The 17,715-nt window shown below is 35.2% G+C and overlaps 5 protein-coding genes across 9 annotated transcripts; 1 reads left to right on the top strand and 4 right to left on the bottom strand.

Annotated features, from left to right (window-relative positions):
* Nucleotides 1–214: 214 nt before the first annotated feature.
* LOC124447343 (sodium/potassium/calcium exchanger 3-like) lies at nt 215–1,172 on the bottom strand. Its single transcript, XM_046998256.1, has 2 exons — nt 804–1,172; nt 215–710 (listed from the first exon to the last, which is right to left on the bottom strand). The coding sequence occupies exons 1-2, from the start codon at nt 1,120–1,122 to the stop codon at nt 373–375; spliced, it is 657 nt and encodes a 218-aa protein (XP_046854212.1). The 5' UTR covers nt 1,123–1,172; the 3' UTR covers nt 215–372.
* LOC124447213 (spindle and kinetochore-associated protein 1-like) lies at nt 393–13,806 on the top strand. Of its 5 annotated transcripts, XM_046998128.1 has the most exons (11): nt 393–474; nt 1,635–1,717; nt 2,079–2,215; nt 4,583–4,659; nt 6,718–6,826; nt 6,959–7,166; nt 7,487–7,639; nt 7,717–7,852; nt 7,920–7,953; nt 8,457–8,566; nt 13,616–13,806. In XM_046998128.1, the coding sequence occupies exons 3-11, from the start codon at nt 2,152–2,154 to the stop codon at nt 13,622–13,624; spliced, it is 900 nt and encodes a 299-aa protein (XP_046854084.1). In that variant the 5' UTR covers nt 393–474; nt 1,635–1,717; nt 2,079–2,151; the 3' UTR covers nt 13,625–13,806. The 5 variants fall into 5 exon arrangements, with proteins under 5 accessions (XP_046854084.1, XP_046854079.1, XP_046854072.1 ...); XM_046998123.1 differs by lacking the exon at nt 13,616–13,806 and having other exon boundaries at nt 8,457–9,138; XM_046998136.1 differs by lacking the exons at nt 393–474; nt 1,635–1,717; nt 2,079–2,215; nt 4,583–4,659; nt 13,616–13,806 and adding an exon at nt 6,276–6,518 and having other exon boundaries at nt 8,457–9,138.
* On the bottom strand, nt 1,202–2,153 carry LOC124433385 (sodium/potassium/calcium exchanger 2-like). Its single transcript, XM_046983145.1, has 4 exons — nt 2,108–2,153; nt 1,833–1,936; nt 1,665–1,765; nt 1,202–1,550 (listed from the first exon to the last, which is right to left on the bottom strand). The coding sequence occupies exons 1-4, from the start codon at nt 2,151–2,153 to the stop codon at nt 1,202–1,204; spliced, it is 600 nt and encodes a 199-aa protein (XP_046839101.1).
* Nucleotides 8,868–13,395, bottom strand: LOC124447176 (anoctamin-8-like). The gene is given in 14 exon segments (XM_046998070.1): nt 8,868–9,150; nt 9,243–9,371; nt 9,452–9,583; nt 10,237–10,428; nt 10,507–10,644; nt 10,647–10,745; nt 10,866–10,940; nt 11,208–11,263; nt 11,377–11,656; nt 11,723–12,012; nt 12,082–12,198; nt 12,274–12,732; nt 12,944–12,997; nt 13,171–13,395. Coding segments are annotated over 14 exon segments (2,082 nt in total). The 5' UTR covers nt 13,187–13,395; the 3' UTR covers nt 8,868–9,105.
* LOC124447186 (disintegrin and metalloproteinase domain-containing protein 10-like) lies at nt 13,765–16,084 on the bottom strand. The gene is made up of 8 exons (XM_046998082.1): nt 15,622–16,084; nt 15,263–15,549; nt 15,031–15,190; nt 14,806–14,962; nt 14,641–14,741; nt 14,365–14,543; nt 14,121–14,293; nt 13,765–14,015 (listed from the first exon to the last, which is right to left on the bottom strand). The coding sequence occupies exons 1-8, from the start codon at nt 16,016–16,018 to the stop codon at nt 13,883–13,885; spliced, it is 1,587 nt and encodes a 528-aa protein (XP_046854038.1). The 5' UTR covers nt 16,019–16,084; the 3' UTR covers nt 13,765–13,882.
* Nucleotides 16,085–17,715: the final 1,631 nt, after the last annotated feature.

Here is a 17,715-nt window from a genome sequence, read left to right on the forward strand (position 1 = left end):
ACTTCAATGATATTCATATTTTTCAGACTTGTATTTTTTCACTATGAGCGAATTTTTAAGGAAGGAAAAGCTTTAAAATAGTTTCGCGAAAGTATGATTACATCTTAACTAGTTAACGTGTTATTCATAGCTTACTTTTCAAAGAATTTTTCCAGAAATTCTGTTCAAAATACAAAATAACCCTTGTTGGCCGTATAAAAAACATCAATTCATGTAGAGAAGCCCCGATCTTGTTTATTGACTAATTTGTTTGGCAATGAAATTGGTACATAAAGGGTGACATTGATGGATATCGATGGACGTTGGTGGACATTGATGGACATTGATGAACATCGATGGACGTTGATGAACATCAATGGACATGAAAAAACCCTAATAACTGGGGCTTAGTTCACACATCGGTGGATTGAATTGACCGAACACGTTAAGCTCGATGATGCAGGCGATGGAGATAAAGATGACATAGACAATAATGTAAGTAACACCTACAGTTCTTGTCAAAGTCCATTCGTAATAGTGCATCATGAGAAATGTAAGTAAAATGGAAGCCATTATAAAGAAACTACTTATAAACAGACCATGACTGTTGAGATCTATCGATGATTTCGATCCAGTCAACAAAGTCTTTATGGTCCAAGGTATACCAAGACACAATAAGATGTCAAAAACGTTACTTCCAACAGTGTGACTGCAGGCCATGTCACCATCACCTTAAAACAAAATATTATGATTACGTCGCAAATACGTACGTCACAACTACATACGTCATAACTATTGTTTGTCATCAAGAGAAGAACACAGACCTTTTTTAGCCACGATTAAACTAGAGATGCAATCGGGAACACTGCTACCGAACGCAACCAATGTTAAACCCATTACGGTATCGGGAAGTCCCAGGGTGTAACCAATAACGGTTACCATCCAAACAAGACCATATGACGTCACAGCAATCCAGAATATACACACAACAAAAGATAGTGGATACCATATCCTACGGCTTTGACGACGTACATCCGGTATGGTGTAGTAAAAACACACGTTTAATGGCAATGATAAAGACCAACACAACTTCTGAAACTTGCCTTTTGGTGGGTGAAATGGATTGGGCACAACCGCGTCCATCTCCGAAAGACGAGATCCCCTACCTTAAAGAAACCGTGATCGTTAGAGCCAGCGGATGACTTGCATGTCATCTGAATCACTAACCTTTGTCCGGTGAGCTTATATTACTGGATGCATCTTGCCTTATTCCCTCATCTTCATCTTGTTCAGTAATTAACTTGCTGCTCTCACTCATTTCATTAACATCATTCATTAACACCGACTTTAACTCGTCGTTTTCATTTTCTTTAGTATGGTGAAGCAGCTCCGACGAGCTTAATAGCTCGGGTTCTCTTGGGGACACAATGGTATATTCGTTGAACGTCGAGGATTGCATAGGTTCCTTGGTCGTCTTTGTTATACGATAGAGAAATTTCTCAATGCGAGGATTAAAGTACATAAGAATTAAATAAAAGGAATAACTACACATCATCACCAAAGATTCATACCTTAAAAAAGAATGAAAATATTTAGTCAGGAGTATCTGTGAATAGATCGTGTTAATCCTTAGTTGAAGATTCTTCTCTTCACAGGTAAAACAATGATTATTTCGGAGGACCTACCATTGAACAACATCATCCATAATCACCAGCACTAATGCTATCAACGCAACAAGGTATGACATTAGATCTCGAACAATCGGCCACCAAGATAACTTGAGAACCTAAAGATAAGAAAAATTTTGTGAAATGTATCCCGGAAATCCCTGTTATTTTATCATTGAAACTCACGTGACCAGAAAACAGCGCGCAAACTCCAATAACGAATAAAACATTAAAGACAGCCGAGCCAAGTATAGTTCCTGTTCCTATGTCACCTTTTGTTACAAATACGCCTGAAAAGAGGAAAAAAGGCAATTGAATATTCAACTCGGTTAGGTGTAAGATCATCATCTCACAAATGACATCAATGCCGACACTTGAGTGTTAATTTCCTGTGAATATGTATTTAACCACAGCCTTGTTTGTCCTTAATAGATCACAGTAAATCACCTACCACTACGTACCTATAACTGAAGCAAAGAGTTCTGGGGCAGAACTTCCTAAAGCCATGAATGTTGCCCCAGCGACATCGCTCTGCAGGTTGCAACGGTCACAGATTACATCAAGTACAGGTACGAAATAATCATCGCAGATTATCGTTATTGCACAAAACATGTAAAGTGCTCCTATAAAATGAAGTATTAGCCCTCCATGCAACCTTTGATTATTGTTCAATAAATCACGGGGGAATTCCAGTATTGCAGGCTGGACACATGACTCGTTATTTGACTCCGTAAGCATGCGGCGAGAACTGAAATGACCTATAATTAGAAACGAAAAACAACATGAAATTGGCGCATGAATTTGTTGTCTTATGGATGTTTTTGAAAAGCATCCATAGCTTTCACAATAGTTTTATTTTAGCACATTGAAAATAGTCTCCGATTATTGATGTATCATCAAGTTTGATAAAACAAATCCAATTATATTTGTTGAGCTCGGTAGACCGTAGCTGACGTTGTCATATACAACTTCTCGCTATCAAACATCGCGTCCTTATGAAAATTCATCTAATCACTTAACTTTATTCGCAATGATTGGATAACAATGAAGCAAAATTGTATCAATCTTATGTTTCATATTCATAGGCAATCATTCGATAATAATAAGCCATAATTGTATTAATGTAAGCTCATACCGATGTGTACATATTGGCGATTCTTTTCCTTGAAGTCTCCGTCGTCAGCTGCTTGTTTAACTATTACATTTTTAACCACACAGATAAGACAAAATACCGTAAATAATAAGCAGAAGTGTCCAATTTTCCTTTTCGAACAACCCGTGTCATAACGTTATCAGTGCTCATTTCCATACCTTCACATCAATATCATAGTTGCTCTACGGAAGTAGAAATAAATATGTATTACACTTGCTATTTAATAATTATAGTTGTGCATAAATTTTCTCTTCAGCAATTCACCGTTTGAGGCCGATAGGACATTATTTTATTTCATCATTATGTTAACATGCTATTGTGCAATTTCTGCTATAGTTCTGTCACGCGATTATTGGTAAAAATACTTTGATGATTGATCCAACGAAAGTATTTCAAAAAGTAACATTTTCTTTGTTCCACCAAGTGTGACGAATAACACGTAGTAAGCTCGTCGTGACGGTAGTTAAGTTTTCTATGAAAGAACTTTTATTTTTGATTAATGCAAAAATTCGACTTATGTCTTGTTCTTTGCGCGAGTAAAGTGACGCTGATTTTGATATTTTTATTACTGAAGTCGTCTTTTTAACGGAAACTTTTTTGGTTTTTGTTGTAATGCTTTGTTTTATACAAGAAACGTATATCGAGACTACATCATGATTTAGACTTTTCTTTTATTGCTCTTGTTTCGTTAACACCTTAAAAATACTTGAAAGAACGACAAAAACGTCAGCAATTGTGAAGAACCTAATTGAAATATAACTTTGATAATCTTTATGATTGATGTAATAATTTTTTTCACAAGCAAAGACTTTTATTGCTCTTTGGCTTGCAGGTGGCATTGTATGAGAAAGAAAATCAGGTACCTACCGTATTATCTTTGTTATGAAAACAATTCTTTTTCTTAAGCTTTATCTTCATCTAAACATCCTTTCTCATACTTTTATATCATACATCAGTTTAGTGAGTTTTATCAAGGTTCTGTCACGAGGAATATACTTTGTTTCAATGTTGCAGTGACTCTCTTGGTTAGCCACCTTGGATTACCTCATCCATGAGAAATAATTTATCCAATACAGTCGTTGATAGATTCCGGGGGGGGGATTGTTACTCAAACAAGTTCAAACATGTTGTTTACATTGCTTACATATGGTAGGCTACTTAGATACATATAATTTTTCTCACAAGCCACCAAATTTTACATCTAAATACGCCTGCCTGAAGGTAAAGACACGTTCTGGCCGTGCATGGAAAGACTGGGACTAATTTAATTGCTGGCATCAAGTTTTGGCGGAAGATTGCCCAAGACATGTAAACCAAATAAAGTAATGAACGTGATATGCGATCCCAGTAAACTTTGCATCGCGTGGCTCGTCGTTTGTATGTCTTATTTCTAGCAAGCATGTATGTGTTTATATAAAAAATTTTAAATTCCTATCTATCCTGTCTCCTTGGTAAAATAATAGTTGCAAATGTATTTTCGAGCAAGTGTAATATGGGGGGTAGTTATTATAACACTACTTAATTTGCTTTTGTCGGAATAAATAAGTAAATTGAGATGAAGGTATTTTAATGTATTCAGTGGCGGTCAAAATACATTATTTTTGTCTTAAATATTCTGGAGAAATTTTTAACCAACAGCATTTGAATTTCAATTGAGCTTCTATAACATATTTTGACCTTTCCTAGCTGCGCCACCGAATGTTTTAAACTGTTGATGTACAAGTTTAGTGCCAGAAAAACAAAATTGACCGAATAGTTGAATGTACAAAACTTTTTCTTATAGAACTTGACAACCGCTCGACCATTGATACTTTGATACATAGAGATGGGAAATCAGCCAATAAAAAAACAGCAATTAAGGTACTGTGTACGGAAGCTCTATAATACTTTGGACTATATTATCACTTAGCTGTTTAGGCTTGTAGCATTCAACAAATACTGGAGACTTGTGAGTGAAGGTAGCTGTCAATGATAGAAAAGTTTGAAGACAACAGTTGTGATATTTTTATTGTCTTCATATAAAGGCATAATCAGAGTACTTGGGCTGAAGCTTTTGGTATTTTATTCAACAGCATTGCATTATATCATTTTTGAGTGACTTTTTGCTCTCGATTCTCCTGTGTCTACAGTCTTCCTAGTCAAATTAACCTGAGGTTGTTAAATCCTTTTGTCTGGAAGTTTTTCTGTTAAAAAATGTCTTTGAATGATGGAAAGGTCTCGTTTTCTGAACAAATAAATGCCAGACTTAATCAGTGGATGCAAAAGACAACGAGCAAAGTTCAAATGGAGAAGGAAAAAGGTGAAAAGGTCCGCAACGTTAAGTCCAGAAAACAGAGAAAACTTAGCAGCGAAATAAATGATCGTCGAGAGATGTTTGCTAGGAGATCGAGTCAATCAAGATCCTTTGAAGAATTGGAGCAAGCCTTGAAGGAACTCGTCGACAATTGTGTCACGAATAATTTAATTGTCAAGGAAAATGCCACATGTATTCATGTCACCGGGAAAATCAGTAGCGAGGGGGTCTCGTTAACCACAAATAATCAAAACAAGAAAGATTTGACTAAGAAAACACTTCCTGAACAAAATCGCTCACAGGAAATTGCAAACAATCATCCTAACAACAAGAATGTACAATGTTTTAACGATACTGGGACAACAGCCAATAGTGAAAGTATTAATGACACTGAAAATCGTCCTATTTCCTTTGATAAAAAGGAAAAAAACTTTAGTTTAGATGGCAGACCCGATGTCGTTGATTCTACTTCAAAAAGCAGAGTCAATCTAACAATTAATACATCATCGAACTATGTCAACAAAGGCTTAAACGCTGTCAATGATGAATCGAATACCTCCAATTCCATTTCATCGTTGAAACAGCTACCATTAAGGCGAATCCAATCAGAGGGTGACGTTTTAGATTTGAAACTTCATTTCAACGATGAAGATGTCACCGAATTCGCTGCTACGTGTATCAGACATGCCCAAAATGAACATTATCTATATCCGGGCGAAAGTAAAGGGAACTTGTCGTGTTCAACAGGAACGGAAGATGGTTTATGTGATAAAAGGAAAGACCATCCATCTTTGATTGAGCGTCCTTATTCACTCAGTTTGCCTTTTCCATCAAAAACTGAGCCACACGAGAAAATACATTTAAAGAATAAAAACATTTATTCTCAAAATACTCCACCACAACCTACTGCTAGCCTTCCAAAGTCAACTCTTTCAAAGTCACCTCCATTTCGTAGGTTTCCATCCCAACCAGTATTTTACATACCCAACACGAGCGACTCACGTCAATCGAAAGCTACGAATAATGATTTTGGAAGCGAAGTCGGTGTTTCTGATTTGATATTTTTAAGATTTTATGACCGAGAGATACTTTATTATTTTAATTATAAAACTTTGCAGTGTATTTGTTTTATCATATACTTCTCGTTAAAACATATTTTTGTCATTGACATGTTTCATTAACATTTAAATCACGCCCACGTTAAGGGGAAAATTTGGACGAACAAACGATTCTTTACTGTTAATCTTCAATTTATTTTAGCAATATTTTGTCAGACCTTGAATTAAATATTTGTTTTGATATGGATAACCCCATCTTGAAGAAAAATTAAAGCAATATTAAAAAAGTATTCATGAAGAAAGATTTTAGACAATTGTTACAGAAAGCAAAGGTCAAATGAAACAGTTATTTCACAAATATTTTCACAGTGAGTATCAACAACTGTATTGCCATTGAACATATTCAATTATCCATAAAATTTTCACAATAAGCTACTTTGAGATTAAATAAATTTTGTAAGGGATAGATAGGGCTCTTAGTATTACAGCTATCGTTACCGGGGGGAGTTAGGAGGGCGTGTTACGTGTATTTACCAGGGGGTTGATAAGTCGATTAATTAATTTTAGGCGGGAAGTTTAAAAATGGCGACTGCTGTAGCATCAATCGAAGATCTTCGACTTTATTTTGAAGCAAAATGTGCTAAAGTTTTACAGATTATAGAGCTTAAAGGAATTGGTAAGAATTTTTATTTTGTAGGTAGCTTTCATAAACTGCCTAGTACGCATTTGTTAAGAGTTTTGTCTTTTTTGTACACGACATTCAGTAACTATCTGCAATAGACCATTCTTTCATATTTTTTTTGTCTAGAGGAGGATGAAAATTCCATGGAGGTATTGAAAGTACTCCATCAAGAGCTAACTGAACTTGAAGATATGATAAATGCTTTTAAAAATGACATAAAAAATGCAAAGACGCTTTTTAAAGAGGCGGAAAATTTGAAAAAGGTCCTTCAATCCTTTAAAGAAAGAGGAGAATACATTGCATCGAATATGCCGAAATATCTCCCTGGCGCAAGGTATGGTCATTTAGATACTGCATATTTGCCTCTTCATTGGCAAATATTGAATTTTGCTTACTTGTGGGAACAGGAAGGTCTACCAGGGGGGGGGGTATACTCCTTCACTTTTTCCTTAAACAGTCCTTCCACATATAGGCATAATCTCATTGTGACAGATCTAGCTATAATCAAGTTAAAGCTGCTCAATATGAAATTCAAAATACTTTTACAACAGTACTAAGGTTTTTTGAAACTCAAATGCTATCTAGCAATGATATCTGGCAATTAATTTTGAACAAATGCAATATCTTTTACTGTTATTTGCCAACTTATGACAGGCTGAATGTGCCGATAAGTCAACCAGTTTTATGTGAAAGAGATAAATGCAAAGAAAACGAGATTAAAAAACAAGATGTCAAATCAAGCAAAACAGTTGTTAACTATCATAAAATTGGTTATCTTACTATGGAAGAGTTTGAAAATGCACCAAGGCAAGTGAAGATATTTCATCAGCACTAAATCTCTCTCGCTGAATTATTTAATGATTTTTTAATCTATCCACACTTAGATATTTGAAAGGTCGAATGAAATATGCACAAGTGAATTCAGCCATTGATCAAATGAATGAAGTTTTAATGACAAAATATAAAATCCTGGCTACAAAGAGGGCAGGAATGGGCGAAGATATTATGAAGAAATACAGAGTACGTTTAGATTTGTGAATAATTGTTGTGCATATGGTGTATTTGAATAAAAATATAATTTTCTTAGGAGTTTAAGGAACAGGAGAATGAAGAAACAAAAGGTAGATTTTCTTAATGGCATTTTTTTAGATTGATGAATAATCATGAATTTTGACATATTGTACATTATACTATAATAGGAACAAAGTCTTGAATGTAACCTTTCCTTTAAAGTAACTATCTGTCCTCTTTATACAACTTTAAGAGCTTCAAAACATCCTTCTTCATCATCCAAATAAAATTTCCCTGTACATAACTACATTTGTATCAACTATCACAACCTTACACAACTTTAAACACAATGAAAAATACAATTCATGGAGCATGGATTAAAAGTTAATGATTGAAGTAAACTGATGCTGAACTAACAAACAAAATACTCTGTGAAAATAGCCGTTTCTTGAACCTGTTAATTTTGAAATTTTGAAATGTAATTTAACTCCTCTACCCTTACATTCTTACCCTCTCCTCTACCCTTACATTTTTCCCCCTGTACCCTTACTCTTCCTCTACCCTCTACCCCCTCATCCAAAATACTTGTTCAACTTCTGTTTTCTACTTGAAGGATGTTATTTCTTTGTGGATAAAGATCTAAAACAGTTTACAAACTTTAAAATGGACAAGACTGGAATGGCGATCTTAAACATACTTCGTCATTGTTCCAAACTGAGAGAGGTACGCAGTGGTAAACTTGTTCGTTTTGTAGTCATATCTTCGTAATGTCATGGATTATTGACACTTAACTAATATGAAAATCAACGGTAAAATGCTTTTCAATGATGCTCATTGCGGTTGACAATCTGATAGTAATTTACCATTGAGTGAAAAGTGTCACGTGGTAATTTACCATTGAACCAAAACTGGTTAATGAGAGTTTACCATCAGTAAAAACTGTCGGATAGTGATTTAAATCTAAATAATTTGCGATCAAAGGCAAACTAAACAAATTAATATAAACGCAATGCGACACAAGAGATTTTCCTCTTTTTCATTTCTTGTTTACGCAGCAAAAGTTTAAATGCCGTAAACTTTTACAATCACAATGCACAAATGAGCAATAAAATACGAAATACGACAAAAATGATGGTAATCTACCATTGAAAATAAACTGTCAGATGGTAATTTACCATCGAACAAAAGCAAGGGTTGTGACTATGTCCAGTTTTCATCGTGAGCGTGTTGCGATTTCTGTCGATGCTTTAATGTTGATTTAATTAAACTTTTGATTCGCCTTTTGTTTTGACGAATTTTTGCATCATCTAAATAATGTAATACGGAAAGAGAGATTATAAAAATTAGTTAAACGAAAAGTCACGGTACCCGGATCGGATGAAAAAACAGATTAACAGACCTTGGAAGCTTTCTCATTTTTCTCAGCTTCCCGTCTTCTAAACTCCACTTTAGCGATTTCGTTCTCCACCCATTCAGGGATATCAGGGATAGCGTAGGATATTGCAAACTTAATTGCCAGTACCACGTGCTAAAACAATGGATTTGATTAATGTGGATGTCATATATGTGATAATGGAAGACGGTTGTAGTAAGGATGTTGACCAGTACCTCCATTGCTACAATCAGTAAAATGCGCTGTGCTGACGTCATTCCCGGAAACAGTCGGGTTAATGATCCACCAATTCCCAACAAGGCAAGATTAACAATAACAGCAATCACTCCCATTAACTCCATTGCGTCCTTAATATACGTTTTGTGATAGTAAATAAATTGGTGGTGATGTTGGTGAAAAAGTCAAGTGATATAGTTATAAATTCTGGCGATGTGGGTAAGAAACCCACGTGATACAATTGTAAATTCTGGTGATAGGGGTAAGAAATCCACGTGATTCAGTGATAAATTCTGTTGATGGGGGTAAGAAATCCACGTGATACAGTTATAAATTCTGGTGATGTGGGTAAGAAACCCACGTGATACAGCTGTAAATTCTAGTGATGTGGGTAAGAAATCCACGTGATACAGTTGTAAATTCTAGTGATGGGGTAAAAAAATCCACGTGATACAGTTATAAATGCTGGTGACGGGTGTAGAAAATCCACGTGATACAGTTATAAATTCTAGTGATGGGGTAAAAAAATCCACGTGATACAGTTATAAATGCTGATGATGTGTGAGAAAATCCACGTGATACAGTTATAAATGCTGGTGACGGGTGTAAAAATCCACGTGATACAGTTATAAATGCTGGTGACGGGTGTAAAAAATCCACGTGATACAGTTATAAATGCTGGTGATGGGTGAGAAAACGCACGTTATATTTGTTAAAATACTGTTATTTCACAACACTTCATAGTTTGAAGCACATTCCACGCTGTCATAACTAAACCTGATACCTGCCAGGTGCCAATATTTTCGACGCGTACTCCAAACGGTCTTTGTAGGTTTGTACAAAGTTTAAACGCGTCGCTACGAATCTCTATGACATTGTTGAGAAGTGCACATAGGCCCGCAAGTGGAAAGGCGCTGGAGAATAAAACAACGTATCCAAACTGGATGAACATTTCCAAATAGTCTTCAAACGTGTCCTTTGATGAAATCAAATGTAGCATGTTAATGAGGACCGTTTTCAAACTGAGTTACAGTACTGGGGAAATAAATCTAACCTCATAAACAGGCATGGCTGCCTCAATTTCAGGTTGTTTTGTTTTAGTTGTCTCCAAATTATTTGTTTCGTCCTCGTCAATATTTTCGTTACCTTTCTTCACTTTTTCTGTCTTTTCTTCGCCTTTCTTTTTCTTTTTCTGTTCTCTTTAAACTCCTTTACTTTTTGTTTTATGAATGGTATAAGTGTCTCTTTCACATTTCCGATCACTTGTTTTGTAATTAACAAAGCACCTAGTTGCTTCAAAGTAAGAAATGTTGTAAGGTCAATGTGAAATCTTTTTTGCTGAAATTCATTTTCCTTCCGTTCTCATGAAAACATTTTAATGGCACAAATTTTCGAAACAAAGCTTTTACTTACTTCTTTAAGTTTGTTAAAGTTCATGAGGGAGAAAGCGATGTAGAAAAGAGACAAATATGCATTGAAGAATTGGAACTGCAAGGAAAAATAAGAAATTGTGCCAATATTATCTAACCATTCTTTGATGATCTTTTTGTGATCCTTACTATTCCTTTGTGACCCTAATTTTTTCTCCGTGATCCTATTTTTCCTTCGTGATCTTATGTCCAAACTCTTTCTTTATGATCCCAACTGTTTCTTAGTGATCCTAATTGTTCCTTTGTGATCCTAATTATTTCTTTGTGATCCTAACTATTTCTACGTAATTGATTTTAGCTGTTCCCATCTATCATTGATACTTACAGAAACTAGCTTTACAATGAGATGATTCTCATACGTTTGATCAAGACGATAATTTTCTGAAACATAAAAGTTTGATACGGTGTACTGTCCATTCTTTGTTTGCGTAACTTCATATTGATGGAGACATTCTTCAGTTATCTTTGTCGATGTCTTTTTTTCGTTTACATACCTTGGTCGTTCAGTTTATATGCGATTCTTTTATAGATATCGTCCATTTTTCCAATAGAAACTGCTAACGCTATCTTTGGTAGGAACTTGAGCCATTTTGGTGGATTATCCATGCCATCAACCCATCGTTGAAACTCAAATACAACGATCATTACAATAAATACGACAACCAATGACAAGAGGATCACGGGAAGCGTGACGCAATATCTAAAAACATTGCGTTTCCATGAAGGATACTTTGGTTCCATTCTCCCAGTAATTGCACTTGGTTTCCAATCTCCCTAGGAAGCAACAACATACGTCTACTAAGAAGAAATTTTTATGGTATTTTATAGATCCATAATTACCTCAAAGAGCACCCTGGGATCCTTGAGGTACTCGGACGGCATATCCAGTGTTCCCCATCTGTATGCCAACTCTGCAGATTTTCGTTTCCAGGCCTCTAGGTAGAGCGTCGCCCAGACAATGTTGAAGATACTGAATGTAAACATGCACCAATCTCTTATGACCTCTCCGAAATCCATCAAAACAAACATAACGATACCGAGGATCGCGGGCGCAAACAACCATTTCGTATACATTCCCAGCCAACCAAAGTACAGGGCGATTTTTACTCCAAAATAATCTCGAATATCATCTACAATCACGTGAAGGTTTCGATTTTTTCTCGTGACTTTTAAAGTAAGTTTTGCACAATGTGATTTACCTAAAGGTTGTGCTTTAAAGAAAGCTTTAACCCAAGTCTTGCGAAGATTGACTAAATCATCGTTGTCGTGCAGAGGAAAGATTTGCTGAATCACTTCCTCGACCAAGAGCTTGGGAACTAAATCATAAAATATAAAATTATGGACGCACATTTTTAAAAGTTAAGGGAAGATTAAGGGCATTATTTTATTACCAATGGTTTGACCAGGAACAAACTTTATCCCCGCTATCTCGTCGCCTTCTATGGCTCTCATATTATTCACAAATTCCATAATTATACTCTGACGGTCTCCAGATGTGAAGAATAATTCCGGATCATCGATGTTCAGGAATTCATTTTTATTTTCCACTTCAAACTCGGCCATTCCCCCATTCTTAAGTTTCTTTTTCAACTCCATTTCTTCTGCTTTTTCCAGAAACACTTCGATGGATGACGTAAGAAAGAACCCGTATGCCTGTTTATCGGTCATCATTCGAACGTGGATTTCAACTTCCGGTATACGTGAACGCATGCGTGACAATAGCCCCATCACAATTTTCTCTTCAGTATTTGGTGGAAAGATAATGACAACGTCACTAGTTCGGGTTGCAGTTGATTTTTGCCAAACTTGATTTGCTATCACAAACTTCCCTGCGGTTTGTAAACTGCTCTCTTGAAATGAAAGTTGAGAATTCATGAAAGAAAATATCGAAAGTTAATCGTAATACTTTATGATATGGTTTCGTTGTCCACACATTTTTGTGTTCCACGTTTCTCTATCAAATATTTTTTATGAGCTCAAGCTGAGCAAAGTAAAGGCGAAAACTTCTCGCACGAAGATGTGTAGTTGTTTATTGCAAGCGACTCTCAAAGTACAACAAACCTTTAGCTTCTTTTGTTTTTGTTGCTTCTTTAGTTTTTGAAGCCGTGGATCGTTCTGCAAATGAAGAAATGAATTTCTTGAGCATTATTTTCTTGAATCTATTTCATACGAACCCTTTGAAAGTTTTTTAACTGTGTACGAATGTTTTGTTATTTCTGTGCAGTAGAAGAAGGTTGTTGGTTTTTCGTAAATTGTTTTTAATTCTGTTTTTCTTTTTACTTATTCACCTCGAATATTCTCCATTTCCTTTAAAATCGGCTTTTTGGAAGAGCGTGTTCTATCTCAAGGGACTTTTTCAAAACTGCAGCCTGATGAGTAAAAGTGCGTCTATGTATCCCAGGGACGCGATAATCTGCAAAGTGATTGGAGGATTTAAATTAAAAAATCGTTTGTTTCGCATCACGACTGGTGACCGATGCTGGTGACTTAGTTTTCTGCATAAATTAGTTCATTAAAGAACGCTATCCTATCATATTTTGCCAGTGATGAAGGACTTTAACCAATCAAAAGAGAGAAACAACCTTGAGCAGTAAACAGGTTTTGCAAAACCTGAAATGACGATAAACTTATTTTTACCAACCACGGAACCATTGATAAAAAGAAAATGTCTTTGGAGATATATTTTTATGTTTGACAATGTAAACTGTACGTGGTTGAAACTACTTTCTTTAGAAAGGATGACAAAGGAGGACGAATCTAAATGCTTAACAGAATGAAGTTGGTGTTGCAAAAATTTCATAATTAAGCATTTTAATTCCAAAAACTTATCTTATTTAGCTTGTTTTGTTTCTCTGTGCATTGTAAATGAATTAAGTTGAATATTTTTACATCGTTGAATAAAACTTTATTTCGTATTGTTGCAATATTTTTACTAAGAAGTGACACTAATTATTCCATTCTTTATATCTTAATTATTCATAAAAATATATTCACTATAATTCAACTCATCGCATTCATCTCTAATTCGTTGTTTTCATCTTCACGATCTTGTGACCTTTGGTTCATATGACGCCAACGGGAATGTGCCATCTTGACAATTTTTGCCATAACAACAACGATGATAAATATGTACCTGAAAGGAAGAAATATTTAACTGAGGTTATATCCTATCCTTACTCTCTGGAGTTATATGGACCTTTGATTTAATTTGCTTTTTCATCACATTGTGAATAATTACCAGTTCTTTTTAAGAAAATTGATTATGTCATCAAAGGAAACCTTCAGGCGAGATTGATGTTTTGGTTGTAAACAATTTCCATCATCATCACAGTATTTGTCTTGTCCACATGATGTGTTTTGAGCTTGCCATATAATTTCACCTATCAATGTTGCTATAGGAACACATTCACCCTAAAATGAGTGAGTATTTGGTGGTGAGTTCTGGTCCGTTTTTGATTTATATAAAATGAAATTTGACGCACGTTTGTTTTGTTACAACAAACTTGACAAAGATTTTTGGTTTCTTTACATAAACACTGTTCAAGATCCAACAACGAACACCTTGATCCCTCACATCGACCGTTTTCGCACACATTTGATCCATTGTTGCAAAGTGTCTTGTTTAATTTGAATCGAGGTACAGGACATGAACCATCGACACCTTAACAAATTGGGTTTAAGATGGATGGCTGGATAAGTAGGGATAGTATGGATGTCCTCTGGATAAGTAAGGATAAAAAGTTTTGAATTTTTCTTACAATGTGAAACATAAGAACATTCTGTCTCTTTTTGGCAAACTTTCATCTCTGTTTCATTGACAAACCGACATTCATTACTGCAACATGGTCCAGTCGATTGACTAAATTATTCACATTAAATGTTTTAGCGAATCCTTCGTTATCCCTTCAAAACCCATGGTGTACCTGCATTGAGAGAAAGGTTGTAGAGAACATCCAGGAATGCCACGCGACGTGTCTCTTGCAACACAACAAGGATCCCGTTTGTGACATTGGGCTACAGTTCCACAGTCACATACTTCGTTTTCGTCAATGATCCCATTACCACAGTAGGAATCCCCATCTATGAAACAAAATCATGTGATTGTTTTATTCTGAATCTAGTTGTAACTGAGACAAAAATTACGTTACCAATGAAGCAATGTTTGCTTCTGACGTCGAGTACTCTCGACATTTCCCTTATACTACATGGTGAAAACTTGTCATTGTTTGGGTGAGCTGTATCACTGGAGTACTCGTACATCAAGTAATTTCCTTCATTTCCTCCCGGTTGGCACGCTTCTGGATCATGCTAAAATCGTCCAATGAAATTTCTCGTTAAAGATCCCATTAAGATCCCATTGCATCAACAGATGTCCTATACCTTAGATCCAAAGGCATGACCAAGCTCGTGAGCAACAGTTAAAGTTCCAAGTCGATCATTAATCACTTTTCCGTAATTAAGAAAAGTCACCATGGCCGTATTGAAGGACATTTTGTAATATTTATTCCAACCTTCACATATTCCACCTATTGTATTGGGTTCAGCTTGCCAAGCCAGACCCAGGACTCCACCGGAAAAGTCGCTATATGTGAATAAAATACTGAGACAATAGTTACCGTGGTTCATACGACTCCATTGCTTAAAATATTCATCTTTGTCTTTTTTCACTAGAAAGCAAAATGATTTTATAAAAGGAAAGATAATTCGCACTATGATTGGTTATTATATGTACGTCGTACAATGTGATTGGCTATCTTCATACACCGTTAGCGAGGCGATGACTATCCCAACGCTCGTGCTTTGTCCATCGAAAACTGTACGTCGGAATATTTTATCGGCTTGTGTCACGTGGTAGGCCATCTTTGCCACAGTCTTTGAAACGCTTTTTCCTCCAATATGATTATAGAACATGCTGTCAGCTGCTACATATATCGGACAACTAGTATACTTTGCCTCTTTATTGTCATTCCTTCGCTTGTAAAACCTTCTGTAATGAACTTGGGGTGATTGAAGTACTCTATAGGAGCACGAAGGACATTGATTGATCATATCTTGAAGCCTGTAAATGACAACATTGTTGTTGACGTTTTCCATATTATCCTCGGTGTTACTCGAAGACAGCTCTTCAATGTACATCACTCCAAATATTTTGCTTCTTATTTCACCGATAAATTTCTGTTGGAAAACGTAGCCTGAGAGATGTGATAGTTTGTCGTCTACAGGAAGAGCAAAATAGTTGTGTGATCTAACAAATTCTTTTTCAATACCCTTTGTTTAAGTTTGTTTTACCTTTCAATCTTCCTTCATAAAGAAGATTTTTAGGAAAATTTTGTGTGATTTTCTTTTCTTTTTTAACAACATTCAATTTGACGTGTGTTAAAACTGAATTATGAACAGTCCATAATTCTGCAGTAAAATTTCTTTAAAAACAAGAAGCATTTTCTAAGTTCATTTTATTCTTTGATTAACTTATTTCTTTATTGCTTACCTATTGAAAGCTGTAAATTGAAGGCGATAGCGATTTTTTAGGCTACGGTCGTGTATTTTTGACAGTTGAAGCCTCGTCAATTCGTAGCTAGTCAAGAAATCTGAAAACCGCTTATCTGCATGGATAAAATTAGATTAACGTGGTATTGGTGGTTAAAGATAATAATGAAAAAGTTTATTGGCTTATTTTTATCTTTAGTTTTGACGAAGGAACTATATTTAACAAGGAAAATGTATCTGGATAACGAATGCGTGAACTAGATAAATAAAAAAAGGCAACTTACGGCTTGTAGACGCCGCCATTTGAAGAGTTTGAACATATGACTTGAAAAAATCCAATTTAAGATGCATAAGCCGCCATAAATATTCATTTCATTTTAATTAAACGACTTTTTCGCCATTTTAAAAGTACTTCATTTTGAAACTTCGTAAATTAGCACAGTGTTTAAACAAAGCAAGTTTCGTCAGTAATTGTGGAACTCGTGCAGCATAAACCTATGTTGTCTAAATTAATTAGAAAGCTATGATTGAATGGATGATTTTAGGAAAGAATTTCTTCTTTTATATTTCTACCATCTTTCACGGCTTTATGTCTTTCTAACAATTGAAGACTATTGTCTATACATATAAGTGCACATCTCTTCTTTTCAAGATTTGCTTCAGAAAAAAGCCTATCTTTAAAAGATTATCTGGACTTGCACGCAAGATTAATAAGATCATGATAATTGCCTATGTGGTTTACAGTCATGTTATTGCGACATGCTGAATAATATATTCATACATCATTATTTGTCAAAGCTTTAATTATAGAACAAAGTATTACAGGATATCAATGTGTCAAAACGTCAAAATGCATTTTTGCGATACAATGCAAACTAGCATTTCTTCTATTGCAAAGCAATTCGTCTCTACTTCAGTTTCCAATCTAATCTTTAGCTCTCGAAATTCTCCGGTTATCGTTATAGCTAATCCTTTTTATTACTTTGTCATCAAAGAAAGAAGGACACATTCCTTTTTCTTTCACGTATATGTCTACTCAACAGATTGCTATATACTTAAAATGAGATTACTTTTTAATGAAAAATGAACAAAACCATGCGAAAACCATTTAACAACAACTGCTTGCATTGACAGCATATGTTGCTACGTTTCATGCAGACAGCTTTGTTTGGATGAAAAAACCAACGATGTCGTTTTATAGTTTTTGTGTATTTTTTTTATGCCCCTGTAAAAACTATTGCTACATCATTATTAGACTTATTGCAATATTTTGCAATCATCTATAATGAAATATCTCCTGTTAGAATTATTCATTATTTACTTGTATAGCTGTCAGTTATTTTACA

Source organism: Xenia sp. Carnegie-2017, unplaced genomic scaffold (genome assembly GCF_021976095.1).
Source record: "Xenia sp. Carnegie-2017 unplaced genomic scaffold, XeniaSp_v1 HiC_scaffold_13, whole genome shotgun sequence".
Classification (NCBI taxonomy): Eukaryota; Metazoa; Cnidaria; class Anthozoa; order Malacalcyonacea; family Xeniidae; genus Xenia; species Xenia sp. Carnegie-2017.